This window comes from Mauremys mutica, chromosome 4, assembly GCF_020497125.1.
Source record: "Mauremys mutica isolate MM-2020 ecotype Southern chromosome 4, ASM2049712v1, whole genome shotgun sequence".
Classification (NCBI taxonomy): Eukaryota; Metazoa; Chordata; order Testudines; family Geoemydidae; genus Mauremys; species Mauremys mutica.
The window spans coordinates 138805976-138830501 of NC_059075.1; the positions used below are offsets into that span (position 1 = coordinate 138805976).

General features: G+C 48.0%; 1 protein-coding gene across 1 annotated transcript; it reads right to left on the reverse strand.

Annotated features, from left to right (window-relative positions):
- Positions 1-10686: 10686 nt before the first annotated feature.
- Positions 10687-23172, reverse strand: CTSE (cathepsin E). The gene is made up of 9 exons (XM_045015368.1): positions 23053-23172; positions 20593-20746; positions 19521-19638; positions 17294-17412; positions 16303-16502; positions 15555-15677; positions 14076-14217; positions 12868-12966; positions 10687-12193 (listed from the first exon to the last, which is right to left on the reverse strand). The coding sequence occupies exons 1-9, from the start codon at positions 23106-23108 to the stop codon at positions 12029-12031; spliced, it is 1176 nt and encodes a 391-aa protein (XP_044871303.1). The 5' UTR covers positions 23109-23172; the 3' UTR covers positions 10687-12028.
- Between the last annotated feature and the right edge of the window lie 1354 nt (positions 23173-24526).

Here is a 24526-nt window from a genome sequence, read left to right on the forward strand (position 1 = left end):
TCTGTGCTGTCCAAGTTCTCTGAATTGCAAAGCGCCTTGCATTGTCTCCTTTTTGCAGATGGGGAAATTGAGGCACAGAGAAGGGAAGTCACAGAGCAGGGAATAAAACTCAGCATTCCGGACTCCACGTCCAGTACTCCGTCCACTAGAAATCCTGCCTCCAATAGAGGAGTCAGTCACTAGGGATGTCAGGCTATTTACATTGGCACAAATGGTTAAAAAGGAGAGAATTCAGCCTCCGATTGTGTGATAGTCCCAGTAACCTGAACTCTAGTCACGTCCAGAGGAAAATGTGAGTATCCCATCGTCATGACTTCTGATGCCGACAAACAGGAGCCGTTATGGTGGAACAGACCAATGATCTATCTAGTTCAGTATCTCATGGCCAAAGCATGATGCTTCCCAGAGAACCAAGTCCCTTCGCTCTTGGTGCACCACGCTGTGCACCCCCATGCTACACTGCTGCATGGGTGGAATCTCTCCCTGAGCCCAGCTACAATCTGAGTGTGCATAAGGACTGACAGTGATTCTGATCTGAACTACAAGTGCCTGCTTCGGGAGAACACCTCGCTGGGTGGGGTCTTCAGTCTGAGCTGTACACTCGAGAACTTCAGGGCATGTCTGATCCAATCTGAGAGCAAACACTGAGGCGGCCACCAAGAGCTGGGTGCTTCCTGGAGGAGGGAGTGCCCTGCTGCCTAAGGCATGTAATACTAAAGGTGTTTGTTCTTCATCATTCTCCATGCTGGGGCAAGCCCATGGCATTTGCCAGGTGTGTCAGACAGGATACGGGGCTATGGGGAGTCCTGCTGTCTGAGCAACTACCCATCCCAATCTCCCACATCCAGGAAGATGAACCTAGGGAAACCACTCTCCCCAGGTCTCTCAGTGACAAGCTCCCCTATACCCTACCAGGCTGGCAATCCATCACTTTTGTCCCTTAAGGACTAGCATCTCCCCACATGGGCTAGCTTTGCTACTGAGGTCTCCCTAGGGGCCCTCCAGTCTGAATTCATGCAGGGGCCCTGTAACCTGGAGCCACTTCTGTACGTGCTGCCTTTTTCTATTTCTGCTGACTCCTGACACTTCCTTGTTGAAATCAGTGTTTGATTTGGTTTTCTAGCTGTCTTGTGCTATGTGGGTGGGTGTGGGAGCTGTCTCCTGGCTCTAGCAGCAGCACAATGAGTCATGCACAGGCCAGGGGAGGGCACCCTGTACTCTGTTAAATTTGGGGAAAGCACAGATTTCTGGCAGGAGAAGTTCACTGCTTGCAAGTGACTCTTGCAGATATTTTGGGCATTCCCAGACTGGATCAGGCCCATGGCCCATCTAGTCCAGTATTGTGCCTCTGACAGTGGATTGAGCAACCTGCATGGAACTTGGAGGGAAGAGTTACCAGGAAGCCAGTCTGTGTGCACATGGCTGGAATGCTAGCTGTAGTTGCACCACCTCTGTAACTCGTTCTCTTAACAAAGAGCCAGTTTAGTTTTAGAAACCTGGATTGCTCTCATGTTGTTATTACTCAGCATGTGGCCAGCCCCAGTGCTTCAAAGGAAGAGACAAAAATCCCTGTCCCTCATTCTAGCAGGAATCCCCTTAAAGGGCCTGATCCCAAGCTGTTGATGTCAATGAAAGATTTTCCATTGATGCCAGTGGGCTTTGGATCAGGTTCATCATGAAGGGTTTTTCCTCCTCAAAAAGTATAGTTTGGGGGCCTGTCTGACTGGAGATCCTTCTCTTCATCCTGAGGAATGGAGTCAAGGTTGAGGCAGACAGCAGAGCGAGAAAACACCTGATCTAGCCGGTTCTACCGCTCCCAGAGGTGGGGAATTACAGGTCCAGTTTTTCCTAGCCTAGCAGTGGCCTAACCATGCTGCAGACCAAGCAGGAAGTCTCTTTTACAAGCACTGACTCTCCCGAAAGGCACATGCTCGGCTTTTTTACACACACAGATCAGAGTTCCCCATAAAGGGGTACTACTACTTGGCCCAGGAAGTTCAGTAATTTCACTGCCAACGTGACTGTCGCATGACTCAACAGAAAAAAAGAAACAGACTCAGCCAGGTGGTTTCTTTTTTCCTCGAACGACAAGAAATCGAAAAGAGTTAAAGTGAGCCAAGAAGGACTGAGGAGAGCCCGGGCAGCGATAGAGAAGAAGGGTGTTCCAAGGGGTAGGGTGCTAGGCAGGAACTCAGGTTCAATTCCAGGCTGTCCCTCAGACTCTCTGTGTGTTCTTGGGAAACTTATGAAGTCTCTCTGTGCCTCCATTCCACATCTGTGCAATGGGGTGATAGCACCGTCCCCCTCCCAGGCGTTACGAGAGTAAATAAAATACATTAAAGATTAGATAGAACTGGGAAATTACTCTGCGTGGGATTCAGTCCTATCCTGCAGAGTCTGGCACCCTCCCAACCAAATGCTCGTATAGCCCTGAGCACTGGGCAACCAGGGTAGTTTACCCCTTGTTCACGCAGATCGAAGGCGTGCCCTTGCTCCTTGTTACACAGCCATGCTATGCTGTATAGGAATCGGGTAGCAACTCCTTAAATAGTTTGTGAGCGATTGGCGCTCACTGTGTTCTATTGTTTAGAAGCTAACAGAAACCAATCGGAAAGGCAATATGCCTATTGCTAGGCCTGGCATGCTTGTGAATGGTGATGTGGGGCCTAACTGTGCCCCTGTGAGCTCTTCACATTGTTCTTGTTCTGTAAACAGCAAAGGACACAACACATGCTTTTAAAACGATGCCAGTCCAGAGCGTGGCATGAGCACGCAGCAGATGATGCAGCATGTTATGGGCTCATGGCACCCAAGGCAGGATTTAGCTGGCACCCTCCTGCGCTCTAGAGAACACTCCTCTGGCAGGTGGTGGTGGTCTTCTCTCTCATCTGCTCCCAAAGTTGCCCTGGCCTTAGGTTGTGCCCTAAAGTCCTGATCCAAAGCCCATTACTGCCAATGGAAAGACTGAGGCCTTTGGATTAGGTCCTAAATCCCTACAGTTGCCTTGCCAGGCATTTCACCACATCCTTTCCCAAAGCTCTAGAGTCTTCCTTTCCCAAGTCTACCTTTTCAGTGCTGACCTTCCTCCTTCTCCTTCTCCTCCTCAGGCCTTGCTCTCTGACCATCACCATTTCGCCAGCAAAAACCTGGCAGCTAGATATTCCAGTAGTAATCTATCCCCAAGCCTCTCCTGGCCAGGCTCTCTTTGACCCTTTCTGTGGCTACTTCTGGGCCCTTTGCAGTTCACATGCTCAGCCATGCTGAGCTGAATGGACATGTTTTGCCTAGAGTCAGCTGACGGATCCATTTCCATCCCAGGATCTGAGGGCAATCACTGCAACATGCCTCATGGCTGGGATTGCTTCACAGCCTAGGAGCCAATAGCATTCACCCTCCAGTTACTTCTCCTTTCAAATGTTGGGATGTTCACTATGTACTAATCTGAAGTGACTCAGGGAGCGCTGAACAGTTGTGGCTCCAGCTCTCACTTCTGCTTCTCAACATCCTCCTGCCTGGTCTAACTCCTACCAGTGGTGTCCTACCAGACTCTGCTGCCTTCCCCATCCTTCCTCTGAGTATCCCGCAATGTGACTCATTTGAAGGACCTCTTCAGCTGATTATGACCATCTTTGTGGGTGTGGCTTAATAACTAAGGCCTGGTCTACACTAGGACTTTAATTCGAATTTAGCAGCGTTAATTCGAACTAACCGCTCAACCGTCCACACCAGGAAGCCATTTAATTCGAACTAGAGGGCTCTTTAGTTCGAATTTGGTACTCCACCCCGACAGGTGGAGTAACGCTAAATTCGACATGGCTAGCTCGAATTAGGCTAGGTGTGGATGCAAATCGAACTTAGTAGCTCCGGGAGCTATCCCACAGTGCACCACTCTGTTGACGCTCTGGACAGCAGTCCGAGCTTCGATGCTCTGAGCAGCCACACAGGAAACGACCCGGGAAAATTTGAATTCCTTTTCCTTTCTGGACAGTTAGAATCTCATTTTGTGGTTGGACATCGGGGCGAGCTCAGCAGCACCGGCAGCAATGCAGAGCTCTCCAGCAGAGGAGTTCATGTAATCTCTGAATAGAAAGAGGGACCCGGCTTAGACTGACCGGGAACTCTTGGATCTGATCGGTGTGTGGGGCGAGGAGTCTGTGCTTTCGGAGCTGCGCTCCAACAAACGGAATGCAAAGACCTATGAGAAGGTCTCCAAAGCCATGATCCAGACAGAGGATACAGCCGTCATGCAACGCATCGCCGCGTGAAAACCAAGGACCCCAGACAAGGCTACCAAAAAATCAAAGCGGCAAACGGACGCTACGGAGCCTGCCACCAGTGCCCATGGACTCTGATGATGGGACAGTGTCGACGGACAGTTCCTCGACGATGTTCACGGATGGGGAAGATGAGGAAGTGTTTGTGGAGGACGAGGCAGGCGAGAGCGCTTACAACGCTGGTTTCCCCGACAGCCAGGATCTATTCATCACCGTCACGGAGATCCCCTACCAACCCTCCCCGGCCATGAACCCGGATCCTGAATCAGGGGAAGGAGCAGTCAGTAAGTGCTTTAACCATGTTAACTTTTATTCTTAATATAACAGGAATCTGAAGTGTGTGAGAAGGAGGTCTCTCTATATATGGTGATAGATCAGAAATCCTCCTGGGAGATCTCCACGAAGCTCTACTTCCGTTAATCGATAAGCATCAGCAGGAGGTTCCTGGGGAGAGCTGCCTTATTGGGTGCTCCGTGATAGCACCCTTTTCCGCGCGAGGCTTTCATGCGGTATTCAGGGAGCATTGCCTCCCCGACCACGGCTGCATCGGTCCGTGGTTCGTGATAGATTTCACGCAGCATGCGCTCTCTATCTCCTTCAGTGCCCGTCCTCACGGTGATCTCGCTAGGAGACTCATGCATCTAATTAGGGGAATTACTGTAATGTTACGCCTGGTCCAAAGTATTTTTAAAAAATCTCCGGACAGACGGCATAGCAGAGACTCAGCACGCTGCTGCGACACGAGCGTAACGGAAAGCCAAAGAATCAAATGGACGCTCATGGAGGGAGGGGGGACTGAGGACGCAAGGTATCCCACAGTTCCTGCTGTCTCCGAAAATGATTTGCATTCTTGGCTGAGCTCCAAATGCTTCTAGGGACAAAAACAGTGTCCGCGGTGGGTCAGGGCATAGCTCGGCAATTTACGCACCCCCCCACCCACCCCCAGAAGTGAAAAGGAAAACAATCCTCTCTTGACTCTTTTATATGTCACCGTATCTTTACTGAATGCTGCAGATAGACGCGATGGTGCAGCACTCAACACCAACATCCTTGCTTCCCCCACGCTATGGATGGCTGATGGTACAAAATGACTGGTACCCGTCCTCATCATCAGCCTATTGCCACATGGGGCAGTGCAAAAGGACTGGTAACCATGCCGACTACTATCTGTCAGGTTCCCCAGTGTCAGGTGAACCTAATTTTTCCTGGTAGATGGTACAATATGGCTGGTAACCATCGTCATCATAGCAACAGGGGGCTGAGCTTCATCAGCCCCCACCCTTCATGTGTAAAGAAAAGATTCAATTGCCCCTGGACTAGCAGCAGGATGCTGGGCTCCTCTCCTCCACACTCCTTAATGTCCTATCTGGACTATCATAGCAACTGGAGGCTGCCTTCCACTCATTTCTCACTAACAAGTCACTGTGTCTTATTCCTGCATTCTTTATTACTTCATCACACAAGTTGGGGGACAATGCTGTGGTAGCCCAGGAAGGCTGGGGAAGAATGGAATGAACAGGTGGGGTTGTTGCAGGAGCACCCTCTGTGAATAGCATACAGCTCATAATCTATGCAGGATCTGACACAGAGCAGCTGTGCTCTCTGATACAGTGGTTCTCTAGTACACTTGCCCATATTCTAGGCAGGACTGATTCTATTTTTAGATACCAAAAAGGAGGGATTGACTCAGGGAGTCATTCCCAATTTTTGCTTTTGCGCCCCTGGCTGCTCGGCCAGGGGCACTTATGACAGCACCAAATGGTGCAGTGCAAAAGGACAGGTAACCATGCCCATCTTATTACCATCTTATTACCAATTTATGGTATGGTAGATGGTACAATATGGCTGGTAACCATCTCTGCTGTCATGCAAAAGCATGCTGCTGTGTAGCGCTGCTGGACCGCCTCTGTCAGCGGCATCTAGTACACATACGGTGACATACACAAAAGGCAAAACAGTATCCATGGTTGCCACGCTATGGCGTATGCCAGGGCAATTCTGGGAAAACGGGCTTGAAATGATTGTCTGCCGTTGCTTTCCCGGAGGAAGTAATGACTGGCGACATTTACCCAGAATCCACCGCGAAAATGATTTGTGCCCCAGCAGGCACAGGGGTCTCAACCCAGAATTCACAGAGACAGCCTAGACTCAGTTAATTGTTCGCAAAAATGTATCTTTGCAAAGAATTCACTTCCTGTTTCCCATCTCACAGCTTCCACTGTCTCCAGACCTGCCACAGCATCCCCCTCACAGAGGCTGGCAAAGATTAGGCGGAGAAAGAAAAAGACAAGGGACAAGATGTTCGATGAACGTATGGGCTGCTACCTAGCCGAGGCAGACCAGCAAAGCCAGTGGAGGGAGACTGTCTCTCTGTACCAGCGCTCACACAGCGAACGGGAGGAGAGGTGGCGTGAGGAAGACAAGCAGGCGACTCAAACAATGTTTGCTCCCTCACTAGTCCAAACGGACATGCTCAGGCACCTTGTGGATGTTCTGCAGGACCGCGGGAGGACAGAGCCCCCCTGCAGTGTATCTGCAACCGCCCTCCCCCGCCACAAAGTCCCATACCCCCCTCACCCAAAATAACCAGAAGGAGGGGCGCCAGAGGCCGTGTAAACTGTCACTGCACCCCAGCAGAGTGCTCAAGTACCCAAAAGCTCTCATACCCTACATTTGCAGAAGTCGTTCCCTTCCGGACTCACACAAGTCCCAATCCCAGTTCCATCCCCTAAGTGTCTACTTAAGTAATAAAAATACTTTGCTGTTAATTACTGTTTCCGTCATGTTTTTTCAAAGAAGACTGTGTTTGAATGGGGGGCGTGGGGAAGGGGGTTGTTAATTGCATAGGACAGTCACCTTTCCCAGGGTACAGACACGGGGGCAGGATCAGCAGCAGGTCACACACACAGTGCAATCAGTAGGCACCCTGGTCGGTTTTTGGAGGTGGTTTCCAGGATCTGTGTGGGTGGGGGAGATGTGACTTTGCAGCGGGGGAGGGTGGTTACAGATCTTATACAGCGGTCCTTGTCCTGGACTGCTGAGTCACGCAGCAAAGGAATCTGTATCCGTACTCCTCCGCCACAAGGTCACATATCCGCCCGCACACAGAATTCAAAAAAGAGGGATGGCAGGCTCCGTTGAAAGAAGCATTCCGGCACTGCGGACCGCTCTAGGAGCAGGAGCCTGTCATTCGTTGAGTTTAGAGGCGGTCTTTACATCACCGCACACCCTACCCAGCACAGTCTGCCTCCCATTTTCAACCCTTTAACGCAAAGTCATGAATAAAGAAACCTTTCTTCAGTAACAATGGGACATGTATTTTATGTTTACACGTGTGTTGGAAGTGGGGGAAACGGGGTGAACGGGGTATGTAACCGAAGAGGAGAGTCAACAGTCAGTGGGTAAAGAAACAGGGGCAGGTTCAGCTTCTCTGTAAAGAAACTGAACAGTCACAGGTCACGCTGCTCGCTGGTATTTGAAGAGTTCCTTGTCGCTGTCCCAGGCGCCTGTATAGGGCTTCGTGAGCAAGTGCATTAGCGGGCAGGCTGGGTCCCCGAGGATGACTTTAGGAATCTGCTCATCCACAACAGTTATTTCGTGGTCCGGGAAGAAACTACCTTCCTGCAGGCGTCTGAGCAGCCCACAGTTCCTGAAAACACACGCATCATGAACCTTGCCTGGCCACCCGACGTTGATGTTTGCAAAACGTCCCCTATGGTCCCCCAGTGCTTGCAGCACCATTGAAAAGTAGCCCGATTTCTCATCAGCTGACTGTGGAAGAGGTGGACGATAAAGTGCGAGGAGGAGAAAACGGCAATGATCGCAGCGGGCTCCATGCTTGCAGTGCTGTGGCGTCCGCGCTGTCACTGACCAGAAAAGTGCACGAACAGATTGCCCGATGGCGCTTTCAAGGAGGGAGGGAGGGAGGTTGTGATTGACGGTTCAATGACGACACTTACCCAAAACCACCCTCGACACATTTCTCCCCCCAGCAGGCATTGGGGGCTCTACCCAGCATTCCAATGGGCAGCGGGGACTGCGGGAACTGTGGGATAGCTTCCCACAGTGCACCGCTTCCAAAGTCGACGCTGGCCCCGTGAATGTGGACTCAGAAATTCGAATTAGTGTATTTAGTATGGATACACAAACTCGACTTCATAAGGTTGAATCTACAAATTCGAACTAAGTTGATTCGAAATAGTCTTGTAGTGTAGACAAGGCCTCAGTCAGTCGCAGGATGGTGGAGAACAACCTCTCTAAAACATGACGGGCGTTTCTAGGGAGCTAGTGAGGAAGGCTGGTACAGTGGTTAGGCTGTAAGGCTACAACTCAGGGGATCCAGTGTCAACTTTCTACTCTGCCACAGACTCCCTATGTGACCTTGGACGAGTTACAAAGGCCCTGACCAGCAAAGAGATTTAAGCTCCTAACTTCCATTGCTTTCCATCTGTACAATGGGGATAATAGCACTGCCCTACTTCACAGGGGTGTTGTGAGAATAAACACAGGAAAGCTTGTGAGATGCTGAGATACAGTGGGGGCCACAGAAGTCCCGAAGAGAGATTTTTTTTTCACGAGACACCTAGCACCGTTAGGCTGTCCTCTTAGTGTACACGCAACGTGCCTCAGGTCGCACATGGCCAGGATTCATCACTGAATTTGGTCCACTGTTTGCATCATTAGCTTCCCCAGCTTGGGCTGAGTACTGATGGGGAGTGCGAAGTGAGTGCTGTTCCATGCCCATCACCGTCCGCTGAGCTCTCACCCAAGGGCTATCTCCATTCTAGTCTGTTCTTAAAATTTTCCGCCACTGCCGCTCTGCCAGTGGTAGCAATCACGGTAGCTCTGGTGTACATGGGTAGATGGTGTTTTAGCCACCATGGGGTGGGAATGTCTCAAGTACTCGTTGACCTATTTCTGCTTCCATTGAAATCAATGGAAGTATCACCACTGAGTTAAATGGGACCAAAATTAGGCCAACCCTCAGTGCTTTGGAGAAGTCCCACCACTCCATACCATCTGACCCTGCTTCAGAGCAGGTCTAGGAGACATGATGACTGAAAAGTTGGCAGCTGCCTGAGCCCTGTCTACCATACAGTTCCCATCAGTAAAACTACAATGGAGAAGAAAAGGCATAGACTGGAAGGGAAGGAATTATTTAGTGTAGTGTGCACAGGTCAACAAGGGATAAGAAAAGGAATTTTTTTTTTTTTGCTAAGTATCAGGGAAAGTTTCCTGACAGTGATTTGTCCCAAGTGCTGCAACAACCTCTCAATGGAGCTGGTGGAATAAAAGAAACACTTCCTCATGGAGAACTGCAGGAGAAAAAGGTGTAAAATCGCCATTCATATTTTCACAACTCATTATTCAATCAGCAGTACTCCTAGGGGAGAAGGTGGAAGTGCCATTGCTTGGACTAGCCAAAGCTTACTGGGGCAAAACACTGAGAAATGAGCTATGGGGAACAATCTTGCAGTACTGGGTAAGAGGGACTGGGTAGGACCACATGGGTCTCTTCCTCTGTGTTTCTAGGGCACCCAGGGCCATAGCAGCATTAACATCTATATTTCTGTGAACCTTTCAGAGGAAAAATAGGGATGCCTATGAGAGTCTCTCTCTCTCTTTCTCTCTCCTCCCCCGCACCCCACCGGAATAGGAGACAAACCTCAATGCTCCAAAAGGTTCTAATTAATGGGTTTAGGGCATCCCATCTCTTGGTTCTTGCTGGATGCTTGCCTGGCTAGTGCTTCTTCAGCCACAGTACTGGGTGAGTAAGTACGGTATGGGGAAATCAATCCCACTGTACACTATAGAGCTTGAGAGCTTCAATACGAAGCAACTTTCAGCTGCTGCCTCTTGCCATTTGTGGTGGAGTTATGCCTGGTAAGTCTTGTTTGGGAGGGAAACAAATATCTCTGGGTGCTAATCAGGATTTGTAGCTAGCAATGTTAGAAGACATGGCTGCATGGCATTTTATGGTACCTTATTTAGCAATGTGCCTGGACAAAGTGCCACTAGCAGTGGAGTGAGTGCAGGAATGAATTGTGGTTAATGGACACAATGACAAATGAGTTTGATAGCAACACAACCACTGTATTTGAACAAGATAGGCACACCCTTCCAGTTTGGTTTTAATCAGTTCACGTACATGAGCAGCGAGCCCAAGCTGCATGGTTCAGATCCAAACTCTCCCCACGCTTTGGAGTGTTCACATCCAGCCTTTAGGTTTAGCCCATTTTGAAAAGTGGGATCAGCTGCAAAGACATACAAATGTCTCCAAAGTTCACAGGTGTCTGGATCCAGGGGGTTGGTTCAGGCTCATGTCTAATATCCACCATGTCTAATTCTGCTCTTGGATATCCTCCATCTTTAGGATGTGCTGACATGGGGTCTGTTTGCTGTTGTGCTGGCTATTAGTTAAATGGGGTTGTTTCCACACAAGAGTGAAAATCTCAGAAAAGACACATGGCTAATAATAACCCTCCCCTCTCTTCCCTTTTCTGCTGACTTACATGCATTTCTCAAGATACATCATGTGTGAGCTGTGGGTGCTAAATTCACTCACATGTATTCTCTAAGACCTATGCTCACCGTTAACAAGTCACATGCTTCAGACACCATTGTGAGTGGCAGGCTGACCCCTAACACACACAGATTTTGATAACAGTTGCCTTTTTTTATGCAGCGCGCTGCCCATTTTAGAACCCATCTTTCCAGCTGTGCCAACTGCAGTGCTGTCTGTTGGAGGAGATTGGCCCAAAGCTTTCTTTATCCGCTCTCACTCTGAAAGTGCATGCACCCTCCCTACATCTCAGGAAATAACCCAGACACTCAGAACAAAACTCTCTGGGAAGCACCAGTTGAGTGGGAACCTTGCAAAGCATAAACACCCCAGGATCACTTCAGGCTTGTTCCACATTTTGCCTAGGTGTTCACTAACCTCGGCAAAACTGGCTGAAGTATCAGGTTTTCATTTGGAACATTCCATCTAGCTCTGCCCGTTACCACAGAATGTGACCTTTAAAGGTTTTCAAAAGCACCTCAGAGAGGTAGAAACTCAACTCCTACTGATTTTCAGTAGAACTCATGCTCCTAAGTCTCTTGGGCTCATTTGAAAATTGTAGCCTAAAGACAATCAGACAACATAACAAAAAGACTTCCTCCTCAGTTGTGGTAGCTTTGGCCACCATATCCTCCTCCTGCACAGTCAAAATTCTTCCCAGTCCAATGAAGATGCTGCTAATACAGAGACACCCATGAGGTATTATTTCCGGCATATCTAAAGCTTTTAATTCATGGGGGTGAAGGGTGATGGCACCGTGCACAATTCAGCCTCCCAAAGCCAGCCATGTTTTCTGCAGTAGTTTCCAAATCTAATTCAGTTTGATTGTTGCAAATTTAGATGTGAAACGAGAATTGAAATCCTCTTTTTATTTGATGAAAATCTCCATTGATTCAAAGGTAAAATCAAAATCTGTAAACTGGCTTTAACAAAGTTACCAAAGACATCTTTGTATTGGTCACACAAATGCCTCCTGCTAGACTTTGCGTTTCTGTAGTGCTTTTCAGCCAAGGATCCCAAGGCATTTTACAAAGGAGGTCAGTATGATTATCCCTGTTTTACAGGTGGGGAAATTGAGGCACAAAGATGCATGATGTTACTTGCCCAAAGTCACACAGCGGCAGAGCCAAGAATAGAACCAAGCTCTACACTGACTCCCACAGCCTTACTCTGACCATTAGGGGACACTGCCTTAAGGGACAACTGGTGCCAGCCCAACTCTGTTATTTCCACGGTCAAAGACAGAGTAAAACTGGCCAATGAAAACATCACCCAGAATCCAGAGTGGCCCAGCCGGCGGTTGCATGTTCAGCCCCTGGAAGCCGCTGGTGCAGAATGCCATGCCGTCACTATTCTCCTAAGGGGAAGAGGAATTGCGAATTTGAGAACAAATCCCACCTTTCTAGAAAGGCTAGGAAGAAAATGCAGGAATCCTAACTACCAGCCCAGTATTCAAACCACACACCCTCCTGAGATCTTTTTCTAAGACTCCTGCCTCCCAGTCGCTTTGCTATAACCACCTGACCCCCACCAACTCAATGCTGGGAATAGATTCCAGGACATACACTGCCTATGCTCCAACACTCCTCCCAGAGCTGGGAACAGAACCCAGAAGTTCTGACTCCCACCACCCTGCGCTAACTATTAGACCACACTCCCTATTGCCCCTTTCATAGTCCGAACTGTCAGGGCCGGCTCTACCTTTTTTGCTGCCCCAAGCAAAAAAAAAAAAAAAAAAGGCCGATAAACTGCCGCCCCCTGAATAGCCGGAATGCCGCCCCTTAGAATGTGCCACTTCCTCGGCTGGTGCCGGGAGCCGGCCCTGCGAACTGTTACAGAACAGCAATTGATCTTGTGAACGTTAAACAGAGGCTGGAGGCTCTCTTGTGCTTCCCAACTTCCTGTCTGAGCTAAAAATGGGTCTGCATTTAGCGCTGCCCACATCTCAAGGCTGGATTGCACATAAGCCTACAAGGGAAAGTGGGGACACGTGCTGTCATGCCAGTTTCAGAATGAGGAAGAAGCTTGTACCATGAGGGTGTAGGCCTGGGGACTGAGCGTGTATGGGATCCCATTGATGGTGAAGGTAACATCAGGCATCACATTCAGGTTGTTGCATTCCACGGCGTACTGCAAAGTGACAGACATGACACAGATTGGCCAAGGGCAGGCTGCAGGGACGGCTTACCTTGCGTGCTGACCCCAAAGGCCAGGAAGCCTAATACAGCTCTCCCCTTCCCAAGCAGCTGACCCTGGGAGCTAGTCCTTTCACTTGTTACTGGCAGGTGTATGGGTTGGGGCAGGCATGAAGCTCAGAGGTGTGATTCCAGCTCATGTAGGCGTGCCCAAGCCAGCTTTCCTCTAGCTAGCAGTGATGCTACCTGTATATCAGTATACCCTCAATGGAGGTGAATGTCATGGGTCAGTGGCCTTCTATCAGAAGGAGCCTTCTGGAAAAAACAACAACCCCAAGCCCTGGGTAAAAACACAGTCCTGATTTCATGTAAAATGCACTAAGTTGCTGCTGGATGGTGGTAAATGTACAACAGGGAATAACGCTGCATTGGGTGGGAAGCTGTTACAACACCCAATGCCCCTTACAGATGAGACCCAGAGAGGGTAAGGCCCGTGCCCAGCAAAGGAGCATCAGGATAGAAGTACATTACTTGGTTCGCAACCCAGGACTCTGTTCTCTAAGCCATGCTGTCTCCTGTGTGAGCACATAGACCTATAGGCACTTTATTGTTAATCTCTAAATGCTGCAGTCCTGCAACATTAATAATTGTCTTACACAAAAGGGAATAGGCCAGCATGAGTACTTGTAGCTTTTAAGGGAACAGGGAAGGCTATCTACATCCAGATTTTAATTGAAATTTGACAGCAGTGTTTATATACAGAGACCCTAGGTGACATATAGGAAAGGCTGTGTGTCTCTGAGGCCTTAGAACTTGCAGCAAGGATATGAGCATGTGATATTCAGTGGCATAATGGTAAAGGCAGGGTTTCAATAGCGAGTGCCTTTATCTCTTTACCAGGACTGTATGCTGACATATTGTATGGGTCTGATCAGGCCTTTTGAAACCTAGAGCCTTTACTTGTCTCCAGCAGAGATGCCAAACTTCAAATATTCCTGTAACATTTTGTTTGAGGAGTTATATCCTGGTTGTAAATCTAGCATGGGCAGACAAGAATTCCTGCATCCAGGAAATGTGGTATCCACCCATCTCACATTGGCTTACCTCGCCATCCGTGGGCACCGCACCAATATAATTTTGCATTTCTTTTATTTCTTTGGAAGGACCTGTGATGAGAGAGGTCCCGGTGTCTACTATCGCCTGGCATCCTTCTGCGCAGAAGGCAACTGTCCCGCCCACCTGTATGCTGGGGAAGAAGGAAATGGAAGAAGCGTTGGAGAAAGGGTCTACAGGAAATGCATTCCTCTCCCCACCGACCCAGCACGTGGCTGAGAGCACATCAGAACTGTGACCAGTCCAGAGTCAGTGGGACAGTCTGATAAGATTGTGCATGTGGTTAGAGAGTAAGTACTGAGGCTTTGCTTGATGGTTACTCTGGTGTCTGCGAGGCGCTCAGATAGGAGAGCACAATTAACTAATTAGCAGAATTGCTTTCTGTGTATATTAAAAAAAAAACTGGTCATCACCAGGAACTGAACTCAGGACCTGCAGCATCAAAGCATAGGCCTCTATTACTTCAGCTAAAGGAATAATTTCTTGGTTGGTAGAAGTTAGTAGGCTGTTGTTTCTCTGTTTGGCCCAGCCACTAGGTGGGGACAAATTTCCCTTTGCAAGTGTGTTATGTGTATGCCTTGCAGGTTATATTAAAGTTGGATTCTTGTGGCTACTTTAAATCATATACATAAAATATAAGTGAGGCTTTTCCTTAAATATTTTACATTTTCTTTGGTTTAGGTCTCTGGACAAACCCCTAGGACATTACATTGCTTCTAGGCAGAGATGAAGAATCAACAAGGTACGTATATTGGGCTATCTAAGTCTATTTTTGAGCAAACATTTCTGTTTTTCATTCCCCAATGTTAGCCAGCTTTTTGCAAGAGCCAGGCTGTTGGGTGCTGAGAGCTATTGAAAATCTGCCCACCAGTGTCGTCCTGGAGGCTGCGTGCTGTGGAAATCTGGTGCTGAGCATTTTTTAAAAACTGACCCTAGATGGGAGGAAAATCTAGTTCAGTACAGACATGGTTTTCAAAACATAAGATGCAATTCTGTCTGTTACGTGTTCATGTGACCCCCCCAGTCTCCGTATCTGGGCACCTCACAACACCTCTGGGAAGCAGGGAAGGACTATTATCTTCACTTTATATATGGGGAACTGGGGTACGGAAGACAATGTGATTTGCTCCAGGTCACTCAGGGAGTGTGTGACAGAACTGGGAACTGTTTCTTCCATGCCCCAGGCTAGTGTCCTAAGCACAGGACTATCCTTCATCTCTGTTCAAGAGCCAGAGAAGGCAGGAGGTTTGGGAGCATCCTTTTCCCTAAGTGAATCCCTTTGTCCACTGATTGATCATGGCACCGAGCTCCTGGGTGAGTGCATGCAGCTTAGGGGATGAGTGGCTTTGGATTGTTGCTGTTGTGAATTGACAGGGTTTAACGGTTACACAGTTTACCTCTAATCTGTGCCCACCCAGTGCCACCCCCACCACAGCTGCCATCGCAGGGAACCCCCACACAGACACTTACTTGTCTAATTGGATTTGCCAGTATCCCTGTTTAGTGACTGGCACCCAGTTCAGAGTCCCGCTGAAATGAGAAGGATCAAAGCCACCAAATAATAGCTCTCCCCCAACAGAGGAATCCGGGTTCCTGGAGAAAAGAGGATTTGGTACATCCGGTTTTCCATTAGCAGAAGCATTTCACATTATATAATCCTATTACTGTGCACATAGCTCTTTAAACTACAGAAATCCATTAGTTTTCTCCCCAAAATACTTCATGTTGTTGTTCATTCTTTGTATTGGGATAGTGCCTGGCAGCCCCAGGCATGGGCCAGGACCCCATTGTGCCAGGCGTTGTACAAACAGAATAAAAAGGCAGTCTTCTGCCCCAGAAAGCTTACAATCTAAGTAAAAAACCCATTCCTGTTTTCAAGTATCAGAGGGGTAGCCGTGTTAGTCTGGTTCTGTAAAAGCAGCAAAGTATCCTGTGGCACCTTATAGACTAACAGACGTTTTGCAGCATGAGCTTTCGTGGGTGAATACCCACTTCTACGGATGCAAGTCCGTACACTTGCATCCGTAGAAGTGGGTATTCACCCACGAAAGCTCATGCTGCAAAACGTCTGTTAGTCTATAAGGTGCCACAGGATTCTTTGCTGCTTTTACATTCCTGTTTTAACAGCCCTCTTTGGGCCCAGCCTCTTCCCAGTTCCTTTGAGAACAAGGCCTGACCATCAGGCCGTAGCCCATTTTGTACAGAATTGTGTTCACACCTGTTCATGTAGACCGAGAATATTGGCAGATCCACTAGATTTTGTGCCATCATGTTATCAAACACAGGGGTAACCCCATCTACTGCCAGCGATGGATAGGCCAGCCCAAGAATCCCATCAAACTCAGCATCCAGAAAAGTGTTTCCTGGCTCGCTGACGCTCTCTGCGAACTGCTGGTTGCTGACAGAGATGCCTTCAACCTAGAGGGGAAAGAAAAGCTACTTATTGTTTCTGACCTTTCATCAGAAGGCTCAGCAGCAGGCCACTTATGGTGCCACAACTGGAAAGAATAGGAAGAATTTGGTCTTCTGGAGGCCAGGTCATGGTGTCATAACAGGAGAGAACAGGAAAGGAAGGCTTTCAGCGTGTAGGGCCTTGTTGTGAAGTGCAAAGCTATTATGCTGACTCATCTTGGTAATTAGATGAGGTGTGTCTCATTGGCTCCAAGCAAGCACATAAAAGTTCAAAGTTTACTCTGCAGCCAGCTAAAGAGAAGCACAGGAGTTCCTGCAAGTAGAAATTCTAATCAGCCCACTCAGAAGGGAGTTAGGGGACTAATGCTCATGTTTGCAAGCTGAGTCCTGCCTTAGGTCTTGGTTATTTTCATGAAGAATGAAGGCACACTTGGGGAGAAGGGGTGGATAAGTGAGGTTTAGTTGTAAGTGTGTGTATGTGGTGTCAGGAGTGGGGTGAGGAATCCACTCATTTACAACAGGCATGCCCTGAGGACCCAATCCTGCAATGTTCTGAGCACCTCCCTGGAAGTGCAAAATGCCCTCCATTCCCACTGACTTCCTTGGGAGCTGAGCCAGGAAAGGTTCTGCAGTCATGGTGCCCTACTAGGAAAGAACAATGGGAGATGGGCTCACATGGTGACCAAATGATGTCCTGCAGTCACAGTGCCATGGACAGGAGAGAAAATGGGAGTAGAACCTTTTAAATCTTTCTAAAGAAAACTTAAAATTTAAAAAGAAAACCAAACTCTGCTCACAGTGACTTGATCTGATCCGATGATTCCCGACAAACTACCAGTCCCATACTGAATTGAGAAGGGAGTTCCAATTTCACTGTAGGTGCTGGAATCTGATGGGTGAAATCTGGAATGCACAGCTGTAGTAAAACAAGATGCCACTGTTATTACTATTTATTGCTTGCATTACTGTAGCACTAGGAGCTCTAGTTGTGAACTAGGACCCCCTTATGCTAGGTGCTGTCCAAAAACAGGAAAAAATGAGGCAATTGAAATTACTCTATGCAATGGAATGGTCAGGTTGACTTGTAAATAAAAGAGCTCAAGCAAAATGTGAGCATTTAGAGATGTATTTTCTGTATTACAAAGAATAATAATTCTTGGCACCGTTATGTATCCAGTTACAGTTTGTCTTAAAGAGGAGAGGTTTATTAAAGAAAACAGCTACAACTTGTAGACATAAAGAACCGGGTTTCCACAGAGCTTGAGTTCCAGCATTGTGTTCTGTGTTTACCAAGCACCACTACCCATATGGAACTCCATGCTAGATATGGAGTCATCTAATGGCTGCATAAAGTGCTGCAAGTAAACATATTATTGCAAGACCTTGATAGCACTTTAAGTTTTCAAATCACTGTGCAATAGTTAACTAATGTATCCTCACAACACTCCTGTGAGATAGGGAAGTCAGTATTATATCCCCATTTTACAGCTGGGGAAACTGAGACACAAGAGAGGGAAAGTGACTTACCTTCTTAATCCCTAGGCCTGATGCTCTCTTCCACTCTGAGATCATAAAGGAGTAATAAAAAGAGGGTAGAAGGAGGCCCTGGTGAATACCCCCAGGTGGTGGTATATTGCTACCAGAAAAGCACTAAGCCAGCTCCTCTTCCAGTCCCACCCCCAGCGTAGGAGACTTAGGCAGAGAATAGCTGCACTCCTGAGAATTCTTTGCTTCCCTTAGCCCTCGGGGAGGAGGAGGCTGTTGGAAGCAGAGTATAGATTAGAGCAGCCCTTGGGCTGCTCTAATCTATATCATGGGCTACACTGAATGCAAAGGTGGCATGAAGCCACCTATTCCTCCTCCCTCCCTAACTCCTTTCCTGTGCTAAGCAGTGGGTTGGAGTAACAGGGAATCCTGGTCTCCACATAGTCCAGTAAGTGATTTCTCCACACAATTCTCAGTTCTTTATAAATATATTTTCAATGTTTCATGTTGCACCGAGTTGTCATGACTAGGGCCAACACTATGAAAACTGTTCACTGATTTGGGGTCCCTCCATTTTTGGGTGTCCAGCCTGACACCCCTTGTGGCTGGACACTCAGAATCAGAGTGGCCACTTGCGCAAGGTCAGTTGTAAGTATCCCAGGCCCACCTGAGAGTCTTAACGGGGAGTGGAGCCAACGTCTATAATTAGACAAAATGGACAACACCCCCCCACACACACACACACATACACACAACAACACAACCTTTGAGGCTCCTTTGACCTTTCCCTGGCTGCTAAGGAATTATACATTAACTGATCCATGTCCCAATAATCTATCGCTCTCTCATCTGGTCTCCGGCAAAGACAGAAATTCTGAGGCACCATACACATGTTGTGCAATGATCTGACTCCTTAGAAGCCTGCCTACTGATCAACCCACTCCTGAAAGCTGCAGCGCCACTGGCCCAGATCGTTGACCACAGCCCGGAAAATACCACTGCTGCAGCTGCCCAGAACCAGCACCAAGTGTGCTATGAAGCTGAATTCCTGGGACTGCTGCCCAGAACTAAGGCTGCAGTCTCGATTAACCTGTATTTTCCAGGACAGCTGCCTAGTACCATTGCTATTACATGCAATGACCTTGTAACAAAACAGATTTATTTTTTTTTAGGCCCTAACACACAGTGTGCATGACAAAGGGTTTCCATTTTTGTTACTTCCCTTTTTCCTATTGGTTGATTTCAGTGCAGATGGTCTGGGTTCCATGCTGGTACATTCACTTTGTGCTCTTTTGGAGCATATTTAATTTTGCCTGCATTTGCCAAGCAGTGGCTCAGCGAAGAGGGGAATTTCTCTAAGCACCTCAAGGCTGATTGCCCTTCCCCCCCACACACACATTTACAGTGATCTAACTCCACAGACTTCACTTGATTTTCTTTTGATGTGCTTTGGTGCTGAGTGGAGAATCAGGCCCAGTCTCTCTGCTCTGCCCCAGCCAATGTCAAGGAGCAATATGCAGCTGAGGAATTGCTACTTACCACAGGCTTTGCTGACACAATAGATGGATGGAACCCAAAGATTGGAGGAGCCAGTGTCGAATAACACTGTGAAATTCTGAGGAGGGGTCCCAATAGAAATCTGTCCAAAATACTCCATCTAGACAAAGAGCAAAGCAACAGCCTTTGTCAGGCATAGGCACCATGGGAAACCGCAGCAGAGCCAAGCTCCAGGCGGATAGCTATGGGATGGATGTTTGCAATGGGCTGAGTTTGTTTCTGGAATGGCTGACACCACATGGAGGTTACTGCAGCATGATGCTAGGGGAAAAGCGGGAGCCAGATATAGCAAGAGCCTAGAAAAATGGTAACAAATCCAGAATGAAAATGAACAATAATTGCGGACTCCACCCTGCTCCCGACAATCTCAGTGGCCCAGTTCCCACGGGCATCAGTAGGAATGGGAACAGGCCTGAGCAGAATCCCCATAAAGATCCAAATATGTCCTGAACTTTAGGAATGCTTAGAACCAAATGTCACAGCCACTGATACTATAACAGGCCAGACTAAGACCTCAGGTCCAGGAAATACCCCCAACCACTGGGAAAGTTGGTCTCTGGGTCTAAACCTTCTGACCTGGACCCTGCTCTACTTGTGTGATTGTATTTTAGTTTTGGAGGGGATTTTGGTTCTTGGCTCTAGGCTACTGTTACTAGCTTCATGCCCACAAGATTGGTGTGTGTGTGTGTGTGTGTGTGTGTGTGTGTGTGTGTGTGTGTGTGTGTGTGTGTGTGTGTGTGTGTGTGTGTGTGATATACACTGAATGGAGACCTTTGTATGGGATCAACATTACATTCACAAGTCACATACCTACAGGACAAAAGACCAGTAAAAAGTCAGGCAGACAATAACTATGGTGCACTATTGTATTATTGTTGGCTTTGCTCAGACTCTGTTTAACAGGAGCTGAGCTAAAGGGTCAGGATGTAGGGCATTCAAGGCAGTTCATGCAAAATAATGTGCTCTCTCTGCTTTCTGTGTTGCTTTTCAGTGATTTCTGCAAAGCAGTGCCCCCAATGCTGCCTCACCCCCCACCCCTCGCTGCGTAACTTACATCCAGGTAGTTCATGAGTGGCTCAGTTTCTGGGACGGTGGAGCAGTCTTCCGTGTACTGGATCATGTCCAGCTTCTGGGCTTTCCAGAATTTGGACAGCTGTCCATGCTCCCTCAGGATTTTCCGCAGGGATTTGTGTCTCCTCAGGGGCACCCTGGGGAAAGAAGACATTCGCCCAGTAAACATGGTCCTGAGCAAAAGGAACTAGGGAACCCGAATTAAAACAAGGCTTGCAGAAGTACAGGGTAGATTGGCCCGTCTACCCAGTGAATGGCATCTGATAAAAGGCACACATGTACTGGTCTGTGGTATTTACTTAGATTGTAAACTTTTAGCGGAAGGGACCTTTTTTTTGTTCTTTTTTTTTGTACTGCACCCAGCACAGTGGGGTCCTGGTCTATGACATTACATAAGAATGGCCATACTGGGTCAGACCAATGTAGGGTGACCAGATGTCCTGATTTTATAGGGACAGTCCCAATTTTTGGGTCTTTTTCTTATATAGGATCCCATTACCCGCCAACCCCCGTCCCAATTTTTCACATTTGCTGTTTGGTCACTCTAGACCAATGGTCCATGTAGCCCAGTATCCTGTCTTCCAGCAGTGGATGGTGCCAGATGCTTCAGAGGGAATGAATAGACCTGGGAAATTATCAAGTGATCCATGTACTGTCATCCAGTCCCGGCTTCTGGCTGTCAGAGGTTTAGGGACACCCAGAGCATGGGGTTGCATCCCTGACCATCTTGGCTAAGAGCCATTGATGGACCTATCCTGTGTGAATTTACCTAATTCTTTTTTAAACCCAGTTATACTTATGGCCTTTACAACATTCCCTGGCAACGAGTTCCTGGGCGTTGTATGAACAAATACTTCCTTATATTTGTTTTAAAGGTGCTGCCTATTAACTTCATTGGGTGACCCTTGGTTTATGTGTTATGTGAAGGGGTAAATAACACTTCCCTATTCACTTTCTCTATACCAGGCACGACTTTATAGATCTCTATCAGATCCCCACTTAGTCATCTCTTTTCTAAGCTGAATAGTCACAGTCTTTCTAATCTCTCCTCATTTTGAAGCTATTTCATACTCCAATAATTTCTGTTGCCCTTCTCTGTATTTTTTCCAGTTCTAATATATCTTTTTTTGATATGGGGGCAACTCGAACTGCACGCAGTATTAGAGGTGCAGGTGTGCCATGGATTTATAGAAAATGTCATACTGCTACTATATCTTCTTATCTATCCCTTTCCTAATGATTCCCAATGTTCTGATCGCTTTTTTGACTGAACCACTGCACATTGAGCAGCTGTTTTGAGAGGACTGAGGCTCCTAGGTGTGATCACAATACGAATAGTAAATTAGTCCTTTGCTCAGGGGGCTAGTTATTCTCTGATTTACACCCTCTCCAAACCCATTGACTTCAGTGGCACCATGGTTTGTCCCTTTGACTCCAGTGAGTTTGCATGGGGAGTAGATCAGCACAGAGATTGTCTGTTAGTGTTGAGAAATCCAGATCCATTTTGCCCACTGACGCTAACGGCTGCGACCGAATAATGATTCTTTTCACTTCCCGGGCAGTGCTCAGTTGAGAACCCCAAAGTGTGCTTTAAAATGCTCATCAGTGTAGACTCTCAACCCTGCCCTCCCAGGAGGTGGTGTTATCCCTGCTTTATATCTGAGCAGAGCCGGCTCCAGGCTTTTTGCCGCCCCAAGCAAAAAAAAAAACCCGGAGTGCCGCCCCAAGCACGTGCTTGGAACGCCGGTGCCTAGAGCCAGCCCTGTATCTGAGATACAAAGGGGTGAGCGGACTAGAACCCAGCAGTCCTGAATCTTACAATGAAGTGCGGAGGTGAGTTGTAATTTAGCCAGAGGTAAGCGAAGGTGAAGGAGTCTAAATTGTTATCGCTTACTAGCTGAGGAGTTGGAAGCAGGTGTAAGTCAATGTTAAAACACTGTAGTAGAGTTTATGCCTGGTCCCTGCTCCTGGCAGTTGGTATATCCTTCTTTGCTGGCTCCTTCACAAGTGAATTACATCCATGTAGACACTCTTACACTCATTTACCAACAGGTAATTCATATTAACCCACCATCTCCTCTGAGTCAGGTCCCCAGACTCTCTCTCCATCTGCTGGAGCCATCTCGCCAGCCATTGAGGAGATACTCTGATGGGAACGGAAACCCCGCTTGGTCCCTACAAAGCTGAATCTGACTGGTGCTCCTCTCCCCCTCAGTTTCATGAGCATCATGTTACCCAGCTGCCTACCTGTCCCCACCCAGCAATGTTGTCTGGTGCTGTTTAAAGCTTGGGCACACGGTTCTGGCTGCTGTTTCTTTTAACGTTCACCGTTGCCACAATTCCACGAGTCCTCGGGAATGAGCCTCACTGCAAGCCTTGACCCTAGAGCTGCTGTCGCCTGGGTGCCCAGAGAAGTGAGGAAAGGCCAAGGAAGCCCGCTTACCTTTGCAACCCATTGGCCAGCCAAAGGCAAAGCATCAAAAGGATCGGCCACTTCATACTGGAGGCTCAGCTCTAATGCTCACTCAGCCGCTCTCTCTAACTTGTGGGAACTGAACAAAAGCTTTGCCCTTATAGCAGCCGGAACAGCCTAGCCCCAAAGGATCAGAGCCCTGCGATAAGGCTCCTCTGAATGTCAACACTGAATCACTGTGCACACACTCAGTCCTGGCGACAGGAGCTGAAACGCACAGAGCCAGATTGTTCTCTGAGATGGGAGTTTCGCCCACTAGCAGGGGAATCTCCCCCAGCCTGGACTAACGGGGTTTCCCAGGAACCCTTCCATCAGTGTTGGAGAGGTAGCACGGTCTTGCGGTAGGACAGAAGATGTTGCTCTGAATCTCTCTGTGCTTCAGTCCCCTCATCTGTAAAATGGGATAGTGATCCTTCCTTTCCCAGCCTTTGTATATTTAACTGTTAGATATTCAAGGCAGGGGTTGTCTCTTAGTATATGTGCATACACCACTGAGCGCACTGGGCCCTGAGCTCAGCTGGAGTCTCTAGGCACTTCTGTCAGACAAACAATGATGGTGGGATTTGCCCCCCATACCAGCCCTAAATTGCTAGCTGGGGGGTCCATTCCTTAACACACACACCCCGAGGTTAAGTGCAGGCCCCTTATGTACCCTCCAGCTGTTGCTGTCTTCATTTCCCTGTTTTCTCCCCACTTTCACTTCTCCATCACCACCCACAGATGTCTCTGCCAGCTCCGACGAGGCAGTGTCTGAGGCAGGGAATTAAATGACCTGGTGGAAACTCCCCTCCCTGCTCTAGATTTTCACTCAGACATTTCTGGCGCTAGAGAAGATGTCTGTCTCACTCTTCCCAGAAGGGAAACCATTCCCCTTCTCGTCCTTGATGGGAGCTTGTCTCACACCTATAGGGTGACCAGACAGCAATGTGAAAAATTGGGACGGGGGTGGGGAGGAATAGGAGCCTATATAAGAAAAAGACCCCAAAATCGGGACATCTGGTCACCCTACACACCTCTCTGTCCCCCTTTCCTTTAGATCTGCAGTCATCTGGCCTGAGAGGCTGATGGGGATTCCTCACAGAGTCAGTTACCTCCACCCTTCCCCACTTCAGGGTTTCTTGGTACACGAAGTACAGCGATGGGACAGGCCTGCCACCTTCAGAGCAGATGGGGAAATTACTAGTCAAGAAATAATGATTATTTTTTGTGAAAAAAGTTTTTCCTCCCCCTGAAAAGAAAAATGTTCGCTTTTTTCATCCTCTCTGAACCCTTTCCTCTCCCCTTCCCCCCTTTCCTTTTCCCATGCCCCCTTCTCCAGTGGCAACATGGGAAAAAAACAAAACTGGAAAAGGTTTGTTTCTGTTTTTTGTCAAAACACCAAAACATTTCAGCAGAAACTAATTTTGTCCCATGAGAATTTGTTTTAAATAAAAATGCTATTTTT